General features: G+C 40.3%; 1 protein-coding gene across 2 annotated transcripts; it reads left to right on the top strand.

Annotated features, from left to right (window-relative positions):
- The first annotated feature begins 4798 nt into the window (after positions 1-4798).
- On the top strand, positions 4799-17526 carry LOC144534930 (EGF-like repeat and discoidin I-like domain-containing protein 3). Of its 2 annotated transcripts, none has more exons than XM_078277110.1 (10): positions 4799-5028; positions 8167-8292; positions 8377-8508; positions 12131-12244; positions 12631-12812; positions 12899-13054; positions 13168-13312; positions 14085-14287; positions 14399-14554; positions 16453-17526. In XM_078277110.1, exons 1-10 carry the CDS (start codon positions 4953-4955, stop codon positions 16594-16596), a joined length of 1434 nt encoding a protein of 477 aa, XP_078133236.1. In that variant the 5' UTR covers positions 4799-4952; the 3' UTR covers positions 16597-17526. The 2 variants fall into 2 exon arrangements, with proteins under 2 accessions (XP_078133236.1, XP_078133321.1); XM_078277195.1 differs by having other exon boundaries at positions 4800-5028; positions 14103-14287.
- The last annotated feature ends 1058 nt before the right edge of the window (positions 17527-18584 follow it).

Consider the following 18584-nt stretch of genomic DNA (forward strand, 5'->3'; position numbering starts at 1 on the left):
CTACTACTACGCATGGTTCTTGTTGCAATTACAGTATAATATCCACCTGATGGCGACAGTTTAACATATTCTTATGGAGCTCTCAACCCCAGTGGTCTTAACAGTAAAATAAAGTTAAATTTTGTGAAAACAGAACAATAATGCAATTTCTAAAGTATAAATATAGTATAATAATAATAATAATAATAATAATAATAATAATAATAATAATAATAGTGATAAACTGTATTTGTACAGCACTTTTTGTTTTTTACAAAACAATGCAACAGAAAGTGCTTTACATTAGAAAATAGACAGAATAAACATACGCGCTTTCTTTCTTAAAGGTACAATATGTAACTTTTCTGCATTAAAATGTCTAAAAACGACCATACCTATGTTATATATATTTTTGAGTTGTGTAGTTACACTATCCCAAATGTTTCCATCAAATGGCAAACCCAGAGAAATCTGTTATTTTATTTTCAGACACGTCACGTTTCATTTAGTCGCCATTCAGTGGCGTCATAACCTTTCACCATCTAGTTACTCGTTACTTCCGTCAAAACATGGGCACCCAGATGCTACGTTCGAGAGTAATTGTAAATCATACAATGTCACAGAAAAAAAATACTGGTAACACTGCTTTTTCTGTGCCAAAATGCATCATTTTGTGATTAATTACATGCCACTTTGCAACACAATAATACAGCAGAAACCTTATTTATTGATACATCAATATTAATCCAGCTTAATGTTACTACAATGTATGTGCTGGTTGACAAGTAGCTAGCTAACATTAATGCTAGTTAATGCTTAGTGGATAACATCATAGGGTTACAACATCGTTCAACACGCTCATCAAGTTATTAGTAGTATGATTGTTTTGACCATGGATAAAAGCAGCACTGCGCTAACCCACGAATAAGTTCACTAGTAACGTTAACGTTAGCTGTATAGATAGACGATTAATCTAATGCTAATTTAGCCAGCTAGCACACTCCGGTCTGCCTGCCTCACTCCCCCGGCACAAAGAGACATCATTCGGGATGATAGCTGACAACACAACCGGGACATATAGCAATAGCTAGTTACCGTTAGCCCCAGTCGGTGCTTACGACACTAACAGCAGTTTAATGAAGCGTCGGAAAACAGAGAATATCAGACCCAGGCATCCTAGTCACAACATCGGCCATCCCTAATGTTAGCTAGCTAGCTACATCTCCGTAAACGCTAACAGTGTTTGTACCGAAAATCTCCTCCCTGCCGAATTTCTCCCCCCTCCACGTTTAGCTGTCTTTACAGTTAGCTAGCTACATTAACCCGACAACAGGTGTGTTAAGCACCAAAACGAATAGTTGAGATTACAGAAAAGTGAAGGGGGAGATCGGGCTGCTACACAACAGGCATCGAATATCATCGCCATCGCAGAGATCCCCCCGGCAATCCCCACCCACACTCGTCTCTCAGCCTCGTTGAGTAGCTAGCTAGCGTTACAACCATTGACATATATATAATGGACCAACAGATCCCGTTGCTCTGGACGGAGACCAGTGAAGGCCATTAGAAGCACTTTTCTGGTGATGGCTAGCGTTACTGCGCAGCCTCCAACTGAGAGAGACGACGTAAATGTGCCGTGAGCAACGTGTCTGAAAGTTGGAAGTCTTCTGGTAGCTGTGCCAAGAGAAATCTCAATCATTCCAAATATTGCAGAGACGGAGAGCGTAGGTATATTTAAGGAGATAACATAGGCACAGGCTAATTATTGCTAACTAAAATGCTAGTTAACATTAGTAATTACACTTAAACAGCTAATGTGAGACGAAACTGCCTGCGCGCTTCTCCTGTACTATACGGTAATTCCTCTACTATGTGACAGTAAGTCGCGTGGTTATGACACAATCGTTAGCCTATTTTTACAAAAACATTTGCTACGTAGCCATAATGTGAGGTACAAGGTAATGGAGCCTTTTATACATTGTCGTGTTTCTTTAGAAATAAACAATGGACAAACAGAGTCTTTAAACGCTTCAGATGTAAAGTTATTCGCTGTCAAAGTGGCGCCAAAATGAATGGCAGTCAATGGAATGCTAACGGGAGGTGATGGCTTGGTAGCATCAAAATGGCGCCATAGGAGGTTCGCGGTCCGAGGAGAAGCTTACCCCCTTGGTTACAACAAACCCAGTCCACCCGGTAAAATCCAAAAGGTGACATTGGCATGTGAAATACACCAAAGCCCGTCTACGGAAAGCCGTTCCACTCCCTATTCAGCCCCATTGTACCAAATTTGGTTGCAGTTCCACCAGAGTTCCATGGGGGTGATCGCGGTCCAGTGCTAAATGAATGGGACTCTATGGAGCTAGACGGCAAAATTTGTCTCTTTCGCCTGATTGTCGTTGAGAAATCTCAGATTTGATTGTAGTTTTTGCAAGTTAAACATGGATTATAGGTCAAAAGTTGAATGAACTAGTACTTGTGTCCTTTCGATTTCTTACAGGTTGAGTCGTTGTTGCCCATAACATGCTGGCATTCTGCTAATGAATGCTGATTGGTCAGTGAAGGACTGATTACCATCGGAGATCCCGCTTGACGGCATCCAAAGCAGAACCAGAATGTCAGAGTGAATATTTCGGCGTGGTCTTTAAAACATTAGCAAACCTCTTTCTAGCACGTGTATTAACAGGGAGAGCCTAACCTGTCAGCTGTGTTGTCGATGCTTCGAGAGAACAAAGGAAGCGACTCAGAGCTTGCCGTAAAGCAGTATCTCTGGCCGTATATGTGTATGACGTCATTGACATTTTAAAAGGCTTTTTAGAACAAAAAAGCCACTTTAAAAACACCCAGCAGTGTGTATTTTCTTAGCCTCCCCTTTCGAATGCAACATTCAAATTACTAGACAAAAAATTATATCCTGAGAAAAGGGGTATAGCTCCATAGAGTCCCATTCATTCTGCACTGGCCTGTGAGCGCCCCCTATATGGAACTCTGGTGGAACTGCAACCAGTTCAGAAGCCGGAAGTAACGAGAGAGTGGAACTTCTTCCCTTATTAGAAATTCTTTGAATATACCGTGATAGTGTGGTAAAACCTGCTAACATTAGCCGCTAATGTTAGCTTGCCAGCTCACTAGCTAACTGGTCAGCCAGCTACCAATACAGATTGAATCAAGAAAAACGAAATTATGTTGGGTAAACTGCAGCTATTTTATTAGCATGACATGAATAATACCGTATTATAACGTAACGTGAATAGACTTGAATGGGTAAACTCGTCCATGAACAGATTCATTCTAATCATAGACTGTAAATAGACGATTCTAATCAACGATAGCGTTTAGCAATAAAAACTCCCATAATTCCACGCAACATCCCTACGTCATCAAACATCTGTGTTTACAATACATTGTTTTGGTTGAGGGACCCCTAGCGGCAGAAAGTTACATATTGTACGTTTAACCAAATGAAATAGCTTTTTTTTTTTATATACAATTGTACAATAGTTATACAAACAGTCAAGGCACAATGTGTTTGTACATTTGTCAAAAAAGCGTTGACAGCTTTGAGGTAGAGACAATATATACAACAAAACATAAAAAATAAAGAAAAATAAAGATACTGGGGGTCTTTCTAGTCAAGTACGGAATGTAAGTCCAGCAAGTAAAAGAGTCTCTAGGCGTTTTCCTTTGTCATGCATTGAAGAGATGTAGCAAACAGCTTAAGTTTATTTTTCCAACCGTTGATTTGGGGTTTGACCTTTAAATACTTACACCTATGAATAAAATGTTGGTTGGGTGCTGTACCTGCTGTGTTGTTAAATAGTTGGCAAGGGTTAAATGCAGTTTTCCCACAGAGATTATTTCAAAGTAGGCTACCAATTGGATGTTGGGAGTGGGACCTCACAAATAAAGCATGTAAGTGAAACATGACAATTATTTAATGAATGGGTGTTTAAATGTCATTCCCGAGCAGCAAATATTTTTATATTCACCTTGAATGGGTGAGCAAAATAGACCTTTTTCACGGCAGACATGTTGACATGTCATAGTAGGAAAAGCACAGGTGTATTCAAAACCATTAATGATGGCTGCATTCCACTTAGGAGAGGCCCTGGTGTTGTTCATGCTGACTCACTGAAATAGCTTATTGAGCCATCGTTAAGGTTATCAATTTCAGCTGTGCTTTTCCTACTATGACAGTAGTCAAAATGTCTGCTGTGAAAAAGGTCCATAGACCCTTAGAAATCCGTGTGGCTAATTCAAATCCACGCCTACCCTGTTGTGGGGGTAATGGTGCCTTCAAATGCTCAGAATATAACAGGTTATTTATAACACTTTATTATAAACATTGTCGCGCATTACGGTAAGATCGGGAATGACAACTAGCCATAGACTGTATAAAAATATTATGCAACTAGCCTATTAGACTGTGTGATGGATTGGAATGGCTTTCATTTTAGATCTCCAGGTACCAGAGCTTATTTATGTTAAAGAGATAATAATTAAGTCCATGAAGCCTGTATAGCTGTTAATATAGCCTAATAGTCTACACATGCTATTGTTTGACCTTTGTGCAAGTCTTTATTTTTGCTCTTTGATTAATTTAGAGTTGTCTAGCTTGTTTGGTCATAAAACTTGAAACAAAAGCTGCAAATTCAATTTCTTTCTTTTTTATAGGCTATTTCTTTTTTTAGCCTACTTAGGCTATAGCCTATATTTAGGCTACCGTGAATTACTATGTTAGGAAACGTCACTGTCTGTGTTTACTGACGGCTCCGAGCTCTCCGCCCATATAACGTCACAAGTCTTTAATTCGGGTATTATCGAAAAATCCCATGTCCCTCATTCATCACTTCGTCCTTCCTTAATAATCGGAATTCCGTTTTTTTTCCGACTGCACTTTAAGGCATCATTAGTTAGAAGTTTAGCGGCACGAACAGACAAGCCTGCGGAACAAACAAAAGTAAGGGTAAACAAAGATGAAACGTCCCGGAACTGTAATAACAGCGACATTAACAACGTTTACTCTTCTACTTTGCCTGTGTTCAGTCAGAGGTAAGTCCTTTTTATAACCACCGACATAAATCTGAATAATCGCTTTCATACAGAACTCTGTTGTCTGTTTATGTTGTTGACTTGTCTCATAGGTTTCTACTTCTAACACCAGACTTCATTTATTTTTCCATATAATCCATAAGAGGACTTTGGCACGGATCTAAGCCACCTAGTCTTATTTTCCATGCCATGTTTCCTGTTTCCCATTACGATAGTTAGTTCACCCTTCAGTTCATAGAACCTTTTATTTTTACTGACTCATGAAGATCCAGTTCTGTTTTTTCCAGTGTGTGTCAAGGTCTCTTGGTGATGGGAAAACTGGGGCCTTTAATGAATGACAAAAAGGGAGATGTGCAACCTGTTGGTCCTGTCTCTTAAACTACTGGAGCTGCTATGTATGCCAAATGTATTTTATTTTACAGCTGTTTTAACAAAAATATTTACAATAGTTTCTTATTTAGCCTATGATCATTTCCCATCATCAAACTGCATATGACTTCAGGTTAGTCATTAATATGGAGTTTTTCCCAACAGCACTCAATACGTTGCCTAATTTGTAAATTCCATCACAACATGCCATCTTATTATTTTCATGGAGTAAAATAAATGTGAGACTAGTCTGTTATTACATGTGAGGCGTATTACAAAGTTCTATTTCACGCAGTGATTATATTTTAAGAGGCAGGTTTATAAATTAGATGGTACTTGCAGAAGTGAAATGTAATGATGTACATCACCAGGGGGGCTTTCTGTAACCAAGGTAATTAACACCATACAAATGCTCTTACATGTGCTCCATCTCTATATGTGGAGCCAACATGAACCAGCTGTCCACTCGCCTAACTTTAGTTTAACCTGGAAATGTGGCGGAAACCAGGAGCACCTAAAATGCTCTGAGTCAAATTTGTGTTTTTTACGGTCTTTACTGTATGTGGCTGCCGTTCTTCTGCTGCCATGATGTTTGTGTACATTCAGGGCCTATTTTGCTTTGCTCATTACCCACCTGTCAGTCAGGTGTGCTGGGTGTCCTGAGCAACGTGTGAGCTGCTGCACTGTAATGTTGTGTAACTGCTCATTCCTGAAAGAGCTGCGTGCATCTTTGCAACCTGGCTAATCCTGCAAGCTCTTAATACCGCACATGCTGTACACGTTCTGTTGGCAGTGTTGGCAGCATAAAAACGTTTTATTTGTTTACACCTTTTAGATTTTTCCATTGAAATCAATAGGTTACCAAATATTATTTTCAGTGTTGTATGCAATTGTATGCAATAGGAAACACTAACTGTTCTCACAGCTTGTTGTCATGCTCATAAAGACAACATTCCTCAAATATAGAGCTGACAAAGACATTCCAATATTTATTCATAGGGCACTTTTTTAAGATTTTGTTTAAACACATTAAACTCCATTGTAACCATTTTTATTTCCCACATAAAACTTATTTCTTCTCCACTTTTTTGCTGTATAAATTGTTCCCTCTGGTCAATTATGTTGTCTGTCAAAATAGTCAGATTTGTTCTCAGGCTGAAACATGTCACATCCGTAGCAAAGCCAGTCTGCCTAGTTCTAAGAGGCTTGACAACAACTGTCGGATGTGTTCTAGTATGAAACAGTTTGAGCAGTGACAAAATCATGTTCACCAATATCATCCATATGATATTTCTATGCCACATTGTTGAGGCTGCAGTCTGCAGCATTTACACGTCCTACAAGTTTTTTAACTCACAGATGCCAAAGAAAATTACAACAAAGTCCAGTAGTTCCACCTGGTGTTGCTCAGAGCTTGACTCTGACGTGGCATCTAGTGACTCAAAAAATAAAAATAAAAACACAAAGATTTTGAGTTCAGGCTTTGTCATTTTGACAGCTCCAATCCAGTGTGACTCATAAATCTGTCTGCTGCCGCTCCCACTAGAGGTCAATACCATAATTTTCCTAATCCAGCCAGGGCCTGTGACTCAGCACTTTGGGCATCACAGCCAAAGCCGGCAGCACCACTGTTGTTACAGACGCTCAGGCCAGACAATAAAAAGGAAACACGGAAGTTCCCTCTTTTTCCCCTCCCAGTACACAGACAACTGCATCCCAAACTCGTCATGTTATTTTACCATTATCACTTTGATATTGAAGGTTTAGTAGGTATCTTAACAATAATAATTAAAAAAAAACCTTAGTCATATTTGCTGAAACTGTCACTATATCCTAGATCTGCACGTTTCCAGCGTCAATGACTGCTCGGCAACTGCGGTCAAACTGTAAAACTAGGCAGTGCTGATCAGGCTCAAGATTCTGTTACTACATTGGCTATTTCTTTCCTCAAATGTTTTCAGATCATATTTTAGTGTACTGTTTAGCTATAAAATGAAAAAGGTTTGTGACCAAGTCAAGCCAAAACCAAGCACCGCTCAGCTCTGACTGGCTGTTTTCCTTATGGCATTAGGAGCACCAGGAGGAGGCAGAGGAATGTGATTTTTTTTTCCACAGATTATCTGATTTATATAGTACTGTCAGAATATAGTGACAGTTTGTGCAAATATGACAAGTTATGTTTTATAAAAGTTACCAACCATAGCTTAAAAGGGGCACTCAACCAACTTTACACATCATTATGCACAGGGGCAGAACCAGATGTTGCAAAAATGTTGGTTTCATAAGATACCAAGCCCGCTATAGCCTCTGAAAGACAGTTATGTCGGCCTAAAAGATTTGGGGCTTTTGAGAAAACATTTGGAACCTCCTTCTTTCACCTCAGTCTTCTTAAAATAACATACTGAATTAATACATTTTACCAGAGTTACTTTTGACAACCTCCAGAGAATGAGTGGCAGCTTGTTCTGTTCAGCTGTGGCTTAAACCTGTGGTTTGAAAGAACAACAGCGATAGCATAACAAGATCATGAGGTGTTGTAGCTGCACTTCACTGTTTAGTTTATTATAGCTACTGGCAGTGGAGAAATAGCTGTCTTTAGTATCCATAGTAACAAGTTAAATACATCACCATTGTACACACAAATAGACCACACAATGTATGGGTCAAATGTGAATTGCATTGGTAGTAGCTGTGTTAAAGTCTTGTCGGATGGATTTTTAATAGTGGTGAATGTGATTTTATAACTTTCATTTTTTGCCATTTACTCAGGTGACTACTGTGAGGAAAATGTTTGCCATAATGGAGGAACATGTGTGACAGGGATAGGAGAGGATGCATTCATCTGCATCTGTGCGGATGGCTTTGGTGGAGACAGCTGCAACCTGACAGAGATAGGTACGGAAAAGTGGAACCTTTTGAAGGAAAAACATGGTTAATCACACACTTTAAACTAATCTCTTTACTTCTTCCTTCTCTCAGGACCCTGCAGTCCTAACCCCTGTCAGAACGATGGGGCGTGTGAGATCATCACTCCAACCAGAAGAGGAGACGTTTTCAACGAGTACATCTGCATGTGCCAGCCAGGCTTCGAGGGAGTGCATTGCCAGATCAGTAAGCTACTTCTGGATGTGATTCACGAGTCTGAGCTGCTTCTCTTGCCCTATGCACACATCTACCTAACATAAATATGTTAGAATTTTACTGTCAGTTGAGAGCGCACCTGTATGCTGTCTTGACAGTTCCTCAGGAGATATCTTGCTATTTATTCAATGAATTTGTCTTTTATTTAACCATTAAGTGCTGACATGAAGGTTTGATCATTTAGAGAAGACTGTATGGCCTAGATAAAAAAGCAGAGCATCTAGATACAAAAAATATAACGGATTGATTCTAATTCAAGAAAAAAGTAAGCAAATAAAAAAAGTGGAAGTCAAGCTAAATTTTGTCCAACAGGTAGTGTAATACAAATGGCAGAGTAGTCTCCACTTTCAGCAGATTTCTCTATAAGTGTGAACCCATGAGGTTTTTCCATCTTGTCACAGCATCAGTGAAGATATGTGTAGTCAGCTCAGCAGTTCCATGAAAGGGCCTCATTCAGCGGGTACTGCGGTCATTCTCTTTGGCTAATTAGTAAAAAGACCACTCCAAGTCTCTTAGCATGCAGACGCCTTCCACGCAGGTTCAACACTGCATCTGTGTGCTTAAGCTTGACCAAATCAGATGAAGAATTTGAGACTATTGAATTCCATCATATCCTCTTAATATAATGACTTGGAATTATTGCTGAAGTTTGGGTTTATCAGTGGAAGAATGACTTGAAGGAATGAGAAAAGGAAGGAAGGATTATTTACCTCAAGCGTGAATGTGATTATCAAAATCCCCTGGAGTAAAAGAAGTGTTTGAAACAACTATAGGCTTTGGGAATGAAAAAGATGAATAGAGATAGAGAAGAGAATTATAGTCTGAATTAAAGTAACTCTCAGGACTTCAATTCATGCTATTACTGAAGAGGCATGTTTTGTAAATGAACAGCTCTCCCTCCCAAAGCCCACAGCCTGACCACCAATTGTAGTCTTTCTGCAGTCTGGTCGTCTACTCCCAAACATTTTCTAAATTGGTTCAGTCAGACGTCACAGGCTGGACTCGTGTTGGAATGGGGTGGAATCTGTCTCATATATTATGTACAGTAAATGCACAGACATAAATTTATAGTTTAAACTAATGATATGTTAGTAGTAAAATAGTATTTCAGAGGTTTACAAGTCAAAGTTACTTTGTCAGATGGCAATAGTTGCATTTCATTTGCAAGTAACACTAGAAACAATGGACAAATGACATACTGGGCATGAATGTCATGCCAACAGTATTGCCAAAACATGTGAAGAATAATCCCAGATCAAATCCATGAGGCTATTTCACGACCCTTCTCCCGGTAGGATCACCTGTTTTCAGTGTTATTAGCTGTGTTGTGCCAGTGTTGTCACAGCCATACAGGCATTTGTTGTGACCAATCCTCTTAGTGTTAACGGGAACAAGAATTAAACTGACCCATGCGGCATCACATCATTTCCCTTCGTTTGTTCCCTTCGTTTACACGCAAACGGAGAGTTCACCTCTGAAAACGATTCTTTCTAAAAACTCCGGCCAGAGTGGAGATTTTGGAAAACTTTGTTTGCAAGTTTGCATGTAACCTGAGACAAACGGAGGTTTCGTCTTTGTTCAAAAGAGAAAGAGGAAGTGATTCGTTGCTGTTGTTGCTATTTTCAGGATTCTGATTGGCTAATGTGGGCTTGAGCGTCTCGTTACACTGCCACCTACAGGTTTGGCATGCTCTTGACGGCATATACACAGGTTTCGTGTAAACGAACACTTTTCTGAAAACTGAGGTGTGCAAAATGTTATTTTTGAAAACAGAGAGGGTGAAATGTCCGTTTATGAAAATAGCCGGCCACGTGTAAACATAGCCTCAGACGTTTTCTTCTGTATCAAAAATAATCCAGGTGATTGTTGTCTGTACAATACGAAAAGGAACTGCTAGAAGCCAAAGCAGCAGGACTTTTCATGGTACAGATGCGCCAGAATGTAAACAAAAAGGCTATAGGCTAAAAACACAGAGGGCTTAAGTTAAATACTCAGACATTCAGTGGAGGATAAATTCAGTGCATTGGTGACATTCAGTACAGGATAAAGCTAACTGATGTTCCACAGGTGGTATATTTACCTCATGATCCGATATTGAAGCAGGGCTCTGCAAGACTTGACCCAGGAAAATGAAGGGCTGAAGTTAGGTTAGGGGTGATCTCGAAGGTGCATGCTTATGAGCCACAGGAGCATGTTTTACTATGTTTAGTCGTGGGTTTGAAGTGAATCCACTTGGAGCAAGCAACAGGGTGTGGAGCTGCACTCAGACCTGTTCTGACTGTCTCACTGCATATGTTAGGGAAACATCGTACAAAATACATTAAGATGCAGTCAAAACCAATAATTCCCTGCAAGAGCAACTGTTTTTGACCAGACCATAATGTATGTATACAAAGAACATCATTACCAAGGGATCTTAATACAAGTCCTCCAGTAACACAACACTGCTGGTTTTCTCTCTCGTCATCAGCTGGTTATCTGCAGTCACCTGTTGTCCCCCAGAGACTTAGCTGCATACAGAAAAAAGTATTATATTGTTTGGCCTAACGTCTGAATAGTGTTTGAATTATCATTTCTCTCAACATTTGGTTTAGCATTGCTCTGTGAACATTTTTGGGTCCTTTTGTTAAGATGAATATAAAGAGTAAAATGTGCTGTGTGTACTACTCTACATAAACCATGTAGACATGCTGTGCAAGCATTCCATCCTGTGGCGAGTGGTGAGCATTACATGTGCAGTGTTCAAAGGGGGATACTAGGAAGTAGTCTGGCTCAACGGATGTACACATGGGCACCATTGCTGCATCCAGGACTTAGTGCCGCCCAGGACGGTTGTGATTGGTTTAAAGAAATACAAACCAGCCAAAGTGTTTATTTCCTCTATCCCAGAATAGATACGCGGTGTAGCCAGACCACAGTCCAGTGCTGACACAGCGCTGTGAAGATAGGTCTGGCAGTGCGAGCATGTACAAGAAGTGACCACAGACTTGCTTTGTTGCCATGGCTACAGTGGAGGAACGCAAGGCTTGTATCTGTTAAACAGAATCTAAAGTAGATAGAGAAAAGACTGGGAAACCTCACATATGACATTTATTGACTAATTTCACTATCAGCTGAAATAGGAACTGTATTCCAAAAAGCCCAGTTTGTACTTTCTCCATTTGTGGATATCGGAGCTGTTATCATTATTCCTTACACAGTTAGTTTGTGGGATAACTGATGGTGACACAACATGTAAATTCCCTACTAAAATCTCCTGTGTCTGGTCACATTCATCGTGCCATGGCACAAAATAGAATTATCAACCGTGACCTTTAACCCCTAACCTGCTGTGCCCGTTAAACTGGTTGCCAAGAGTCTTCTCAGTGTTGCCCTCAGGGGCATTTCTTTCATCGTGTTTGATTTAAGAGAACATAATTGTATCATCTGTATGTTGGAGACACAGTGAGGCTATTGTAACCCTCCACCTGCCTCAACCTCCTTGCGGGCAGGTGTGCACCACGTCTCGAACAATCATTTTTTGTGTGATTCCTGACTAAAATCAGTTTAAGGAGTTAAAAAAATGCAACAATTTGTTCTCTGTTTTTTCCAGACGTGAATGATTGTGCCAACCAGCCCTGTAAGAATGGAGGGATATGTCGAGATCTCGATGGAGACTACAGCTGCCAGTGCCCTTCACCCAATGTTGGAAAGCAGTGCCAGCTGCGTATGTTCACCAACTACCATGTCATTTCATTTTATACACCTTTGTCAGATATTTGTAGCCTAATGTCACTTGCTTTTCCTAAAAAAAATTATTTCAAAAAATGTAAAAGGAAATCAAGGACTGTGTTTATGGAATTGGCCAAATGAATGTGTGTACTAAATGTAATAATTACCATTGTAAAGAGTGGCATACTATCCTGAACAAGTAATTTAGTGTACACAAGGATGAGTTTTTTTGTTCTTTTAAGTGGAAAGCTTGGAAAATACAACTTATTTTTTAAGCACCACAGTTTCAGCGGACACTCAGTGAAAACACGTCATTAATGTGATTTAAACTGTGTGGTAAATGTAATTACTCTCTTCCACCCTTGATAATATATGTCCCAGGTTGCATTTCTCTGCTGGGTATGGAGGGAGGAGCAATTGTGGAGTCCCAGATTTCAGCTTCCTCTGTGCACTACGGCATTCTGGGTCTTCAGCGCTGGGGCCCGGACTTGGCTCGACTCAACAACCAAGGCATCGTCAATGCCTGGACGTCAGCCGCCCATGACAAGAACCCCTGGATCGAGGTGAAAGAAGTGAACACTTTAAAATCATGAGGCTGATGAATGAGAGCTGTGAAGCTGACTAACACTTGTTAACTTGTTGACAACAGATTAATATGCAAAAGAAGATGCGTCTGACGGGCATCATCACTCAGGGTGCAAGTCGCATGGGCACATCTGAGTACATCAAGGCCTTCAAGGTGGCGAGCAGCTTTGATGGAAACGCTTATATCACTTACAGAGTGGATGGCCAACGGAGTGACAAGGTAAGAGGACTTTCCTTGTTATAAATACATGTTACTTACCATGTTTTCCAGCAGAAAGCTTCTCTTTCTTCTTCTTTCTTACTTGCCTTATGTCCTATGTCTGTGTGCTGCAGGTTTTCGTGGGCAACACAGATAACGACAGCACAAAGACCAACTTTTTTGACCCTCCTATCGTGGCCCAGTACATCCGCATCATCCCTGTGGTTTGCCGCAGGGCCTGCACACTGCGCATGGAACTGGTGGGCTGTGAACTTAATGGTAAACACACATAAAACATCCGGTTACAATTATAACCTGCACAGCAAACTTGGCATGGTGGATAGAAAAACGAATTTGATGTCAATGAAAAAGGACAGATGGCCTACAATAAGTTCAAGTCAAGTCAACTTATAGCCTCTGAGAACTTTCCATTTTGAACAAAGGATTTAAAAAAAAAAGAAAAAAAAAGGGAAAAGTGAACAGTCTCTTTTGTTTAACTTTCCTTCTGTCTCTTGTTTTACTGTGTAGATTTCTTCTTGCTGTGGTTATGCTGACAAGTATAATGACAGTCAAAGCGTTTATTTCAACTACATAACAGGGCCTCCATCCATTAGTGGTTAGATAGAAAATGTTTAGTATAAACAGTATTCTGTGGGTAGACTCACTGTGCAACAATAAAAAGCAGCAATTCCAAGCACACACAGAGAAACCATCTACATCATCTTGTCCTTTGTCTTATTTAAACAAAACGGCTAAAACATTTACAGAGAAGCATGGTGAATGTTTACACACTGCATACGTAGCTTTATACACTTTATTGCATGCATTCTTCTGTGCGCCTCTTTCTTTTCCTTCCTCTTGGTCATTTGTGGGTGTAAAAATGATTTTAATCGATCCCATTCTTCAGAATATTTCAAATTTTCTTCAAATTGAAGGAAAGGTGAAGTTAATTTCTCTGGGTGTATTCTTTTTTTTTCTTCTTTCCTCTTTTTTCCTTTCTGTCGCTTTGGTTTCCTCTCCCTCCGTCTCTTCGTCTGCTTTTGATTCACAGTTTATTCAAACACGGCAGGTTGCTCTGAGCCTCTGGGAATGAAGTCTCGCCTCGTCTCAGATGGGCAGCTTTCAGCCTCCAGCTCTTTCCGCACATGGGGTATTGATACCTTCACGTGGCACCCTCAGTTTGCCCGACTGGATAAGCAGGGAAAGACAAACGCCTGGTCCCCTGCACACAATAACCGCTCAGAGTGGATCCAGGTGAGGGGGAAACCTAAGCGGTAAAATGTCATTATTGGTTAAAAAAGAAAAGGGGGAAAAAAAGCCAACAGATGTTGCAGAGTATGACTATTTTCTTTGTTCCTTCACCAGGTCGACCTAGAGAAGACAAAGCGCCTCACAGGCATCATCACTCAGGGGGCCAAGGACTTTGGGGTGGTGCAGTTTGTGTCACTGTTTAAAGTTGCTTACAGTAACGATGGAGAGTCATGGAGTACTGTGAAGGAGGATAACACCACTAATGATAAGGTCAGATATACTGTATGTGAATCCCTAAAATGTATTTCCCTAATACAGTTTTTAATACTGTATATGTATGTCTTTGTAAATTTGTCTTTTAAAAAAGGCTTTTAGTGTTAAATAATTCAAAACCTCTTTTCGGAAGTGTTTTTGAATAAACCTTAAAGGTCCAGTGTGTAACGTGTTTAGTTGTTCGTTATCAAAATCTGTGTTGCCCGTTGACAAACTTGTCCTTTTTTCATGAATATTACCACCACCATCAATTCTAAGTATTCCTTTTGGCTTGAAATTTTACATTTGCATTCGCATGAACTGGGGTAGACCATAGACATATATAAAATGGACCAACAGATCCCATTGCTCTGGACGGAGACCAGTGAAGGATATTAGAAGCACTTTTCCGGTGAGCGCTGAGCGTTAATGCGCAGCCTCCAACTGAGAGAGACGACGTAAATGTGACGTGAGCAACGTGTCTGAAAGTTGTAAGTCTTCTGGTAGCTGTGCCAAGAGAAATCTCAATCATTCCGAATCTTGCAGAGACAGAGAGCGTAGGTATATGTAAGGAGATAACATGGACAAAATGCTAGTTAACATTAGTAATTAAACAGCTAATGTAAGTCAAAACTGCCTGCGAGCTTCTCCTGTACTAGTAATTCCTCTACTATGCGACAGTAAGTCCCGTGGTTATGACACAATCGTTAGCCTATTTTTACAAAAACGTCTGCTATGGAGCCATAACGTGAGGTACAAGGTAATGGAGCCTTTTATACATTGTCGTGTTTCTTTAGAAATAAACAATGGACAAATAGAGTCTTTAAACGCTTCAGATGTAAAGTTATTCGCTGTCAAAGTGACGTCAAAATGAATGGCAGTCAATGGAATGCTAACAGGGGGTGATGGCTTGGTAGCATCAAAATGGCGCTGTAGGAGCTATGCGTTCCTGGGAGAGGCTTACCCCTTTGGGGTAGACACTCCATATTCATGCGCCATCTTGAAATACGTTAGCCGGTAAGGGACATACAGGACATACTGCTCCGCCTTTCGTGTTTTCGCTGTCACATGATAAACTCACAGGTGCTGCTAATGCTGCTAATGGGTATCGTAGCTTCCCGGCGCCGGCAAGTTTGAAGAACGAAACATGGAGGACCACACGTATTCAAAATCCAAATTTCAGGTACAGGAGTCTTCTTCTTTGCCCAGAAAAAGAAAAAGGATATTGAAAAAAGCAAGAGACCAGCTTTTTGAAGCGTGAAGGCTACCGTAGCTGTAGTACGTACTTTGAACTGCGTGGCGCGATATATGATCTCAACACTAGATGGGAGAAATTCCTACACACTGGACCTTTAAAAAGCAATACAGTTTGTAAAAAGAAGTCCAAAATATCAGCTTCCCTTTCTGTTCTCTCTTTCCCTTTATGATGAGATGAATTTGATGTCTCTTGCTGGAGGAATGGAACCCTAGCCTCTTTCTCTGAGAGAACTAGGACAGTTTTAGCCACAATGGCTGGACCCAGATGATCCAATTAAACTGTAAAACAAGCTTTGATGTTTTTACTGAGCACAGAGCTCTAGTAGGCTCATGACATAATGATGCTGCCCCAGGGGCTTTGTCTGAAAGCTGTGAACGTCTGGGTGGGACTGTTAGGTTCTGGGTCAGAAGGCTGTCAGAGGGCAGCACAGCTCAGTTTGATTAACAACCCCCAATGACAACTGGTCAATAAAAGACATTTGGGGGATGTTTTTACCACGTGTACATCTCCTCCCTCCATATCGCCTGTTTCTTCTTACAACAGAATTGTTGCTTTCAGGAAAATTGAACATGCCACACACTTTTGCCTCCAACTTTTGCCACATAACTTTTGCTCATTTCATAATTATTTTTACTTTAACCGTAACATTTATTTGCAGCTTTTCCAAGGCAACATTGACAACAACACCCACAGGAAGAATCTATTCGAGCCTCCGTTCTACGCCCGATACGTCCGAGTCGTCCCCTGGGAGTGGCACGAGCGCATCACTCTACGCATGGAGCTGCTGGGCTGCGATGATTAGAAACTCATCAGTCACTAATCTAACAGTGCTCCATCCTAATCCGGTCGCTCCATTTCCTTAAACCCCGGCAGTGAAATGGATCCGGGACAGAATCATCGGTTCTGTACCCCTATTTGTTTCTCTGGATAAAGATTCTGTTGGTTGCTGGGACTGTAACATTTGTAGCACTTTCTGACTAATGACCTTTTTGATGTTTTTGTTAATAACATTGTTTGACATTGCTCACGGAGAATCTTCTATGAAGTATCAATGATTTTAGTGTTCGTACCTTTGGATAAACAAAATTTGCATAGATTTGCTCTTAGTCCTTATTATTTGCTCCCTCTAAGAATCTAAATTGGTTTCAGGTTCCCTTGATAATAGTGCCCTTCACCTATTCCAGTTGTACTCCAAGCTAAATTGCCAGTTTTCAACTTTTTCTGTCCTTCCTTTGCAGTCCCACACCAGTTAACAGCCCTATCTTTTTGTTTTAGCAGTGTGCAGAGGACAGATGGCAAACATCCTCACCAGCATACTCATCGTATCTCACTATAGCAAGCTGCTGTTTAGTTACCCGAGCACATACTATAACGGCGCAGGGCCTGTGCAATATGGAGTATATTTTGGCATTTCCAACTATCCTGGAAGAGATAACATTTTCCAAGAGTAGAACATTTACAACTTTCCAATTTGAACTGCAGCACACTGATCTGTCAATCAAATAATGGACTGACAAACTGTAGGGATTTATCATGTGAAGTCATTCATGTTTTTTACACATTTTATCAGCTTATTCCGCTTTCTTACAAATAATATTCTAATTTAATCCTTTTTACAACACGTGAAATATGTAGAAAGATGTGTAGAAAATAAATATTGTTTTACATTCTTTTTTTATTATTATTAATTGTTGGTCTTGAACTGAAATTGTTTATTAAATGTTAAAATAAATCTTTGTGTGTGTTTCTTTTCAATCAAGCAACGCAAAACTGAAAAAAAAATTTCTTTGTCATGCTGTAGTATGAGCTGATTAACCAAATGGCACCAGTTACATAACAGTTTATTTCCCACTGCTGGCTGTAAGAGTCCCATTTGTTTAGACGATGTCCATGTCAGAGCGGGTGTTGGTGGCTGATTTCTGCATGAACAGACAGGTCAGTGAGGCCACATAGATGGGACAGAAAGGGAGCAGCATGAAGGAGAAGATACTAGCCATTTTAGGAGGCATCTCTGCATTGTTCAGATGTTGATCTCATCCAAAAAGTACTCCTCCTTTTGTGACATATCACTGCCCAAAGCTAATATGTAAGGAAGATACAGTAGCACTTTGTATTTGACTTGCAGCTCTCAGATAAAATAAAATAAAACTCAGAAGAACCTGCTGTCAGTTGCATTCTGCTTTCTTGCGTAAAGCACAAACTCTCCCTGCCACACTCAGATGTTGGGAGTTGTCTCCATGCTGGACTACCAGGCTTTGGCCTGCTGTTTACAAGAGTAATTACACCCTGTTAGATACTCATCTCCCTGCTAAGCTCACAGTCCTGGTATGTTTGGCCCCTGGCAACTGCTTTCATCTCTATGAAATGATTGCAGTGGAGGACGGAGAATCTCTAACACATCTGTCCTCACTGTGTATGTCTATACTTACTGTATGTAGATGTGTGTTTTATTACACAACATAGCAGGGTTTCCTATAAAAGATCACAGTGCTTCCAGGGGGAAACAACACGGCTACCAGCTGGAGTGATGTGGGGACCCTCTGCAACAAACAACTGCTTTCAGAGAGTTTAGGAGGGATGCAAAGTTTTCTCCCAAGATATTCCTCCACAAACAGCTGTACAACATAAACCTATTTCTTGTAGTCCTAATGCAATTAATAAAATAGTGACTGTTTAACTTATGTTTCTGGGAGCAGAACCAAAACAACTCATCTGTTCTTTAAGACAGTAATTGACCCAGTGCACTTAAACTGTATTGCAGTATAAAATGTTTTTAAATTACCTTTCATC

Source organism: Sander vitreus, chromosome 1 (assembly GCF_031162955.1).
Source record: "Sander vitreus isolate 19-12246 chromosome 1, sanVit1, whole genome shotgun sequence".
Taxonomy (NCBI): domain Eukaryota; kingdom Metazoa; phylum Chordata; class Actinopteri; order Perciformes; family Percidae; genus Sander; species Sander vitreus.

Coding starts and splice junctions, on each gene's coding strand:
- LOC144534930 (XM_078277110.1), top strand. CDS start 4,953: ATGAAACGTCCCGGAACTGTAATAACAGCGACATTAACAACGTTTACT. Junction 5,029..8,166: donor TTGCCTGTGTTCAGTCAGAG/GTAAGTCCTTTT, acceptor CCATTTACTCAG/GTGACTACTGTGAGGAAAAT. Junction 8,293..8,376: donor CTGCAACCTGACAGAGATAG/GTACGGAAAAGT, acceptor TCCTTCTCTCAG/GACCCTGCAGTCCTAACCCC.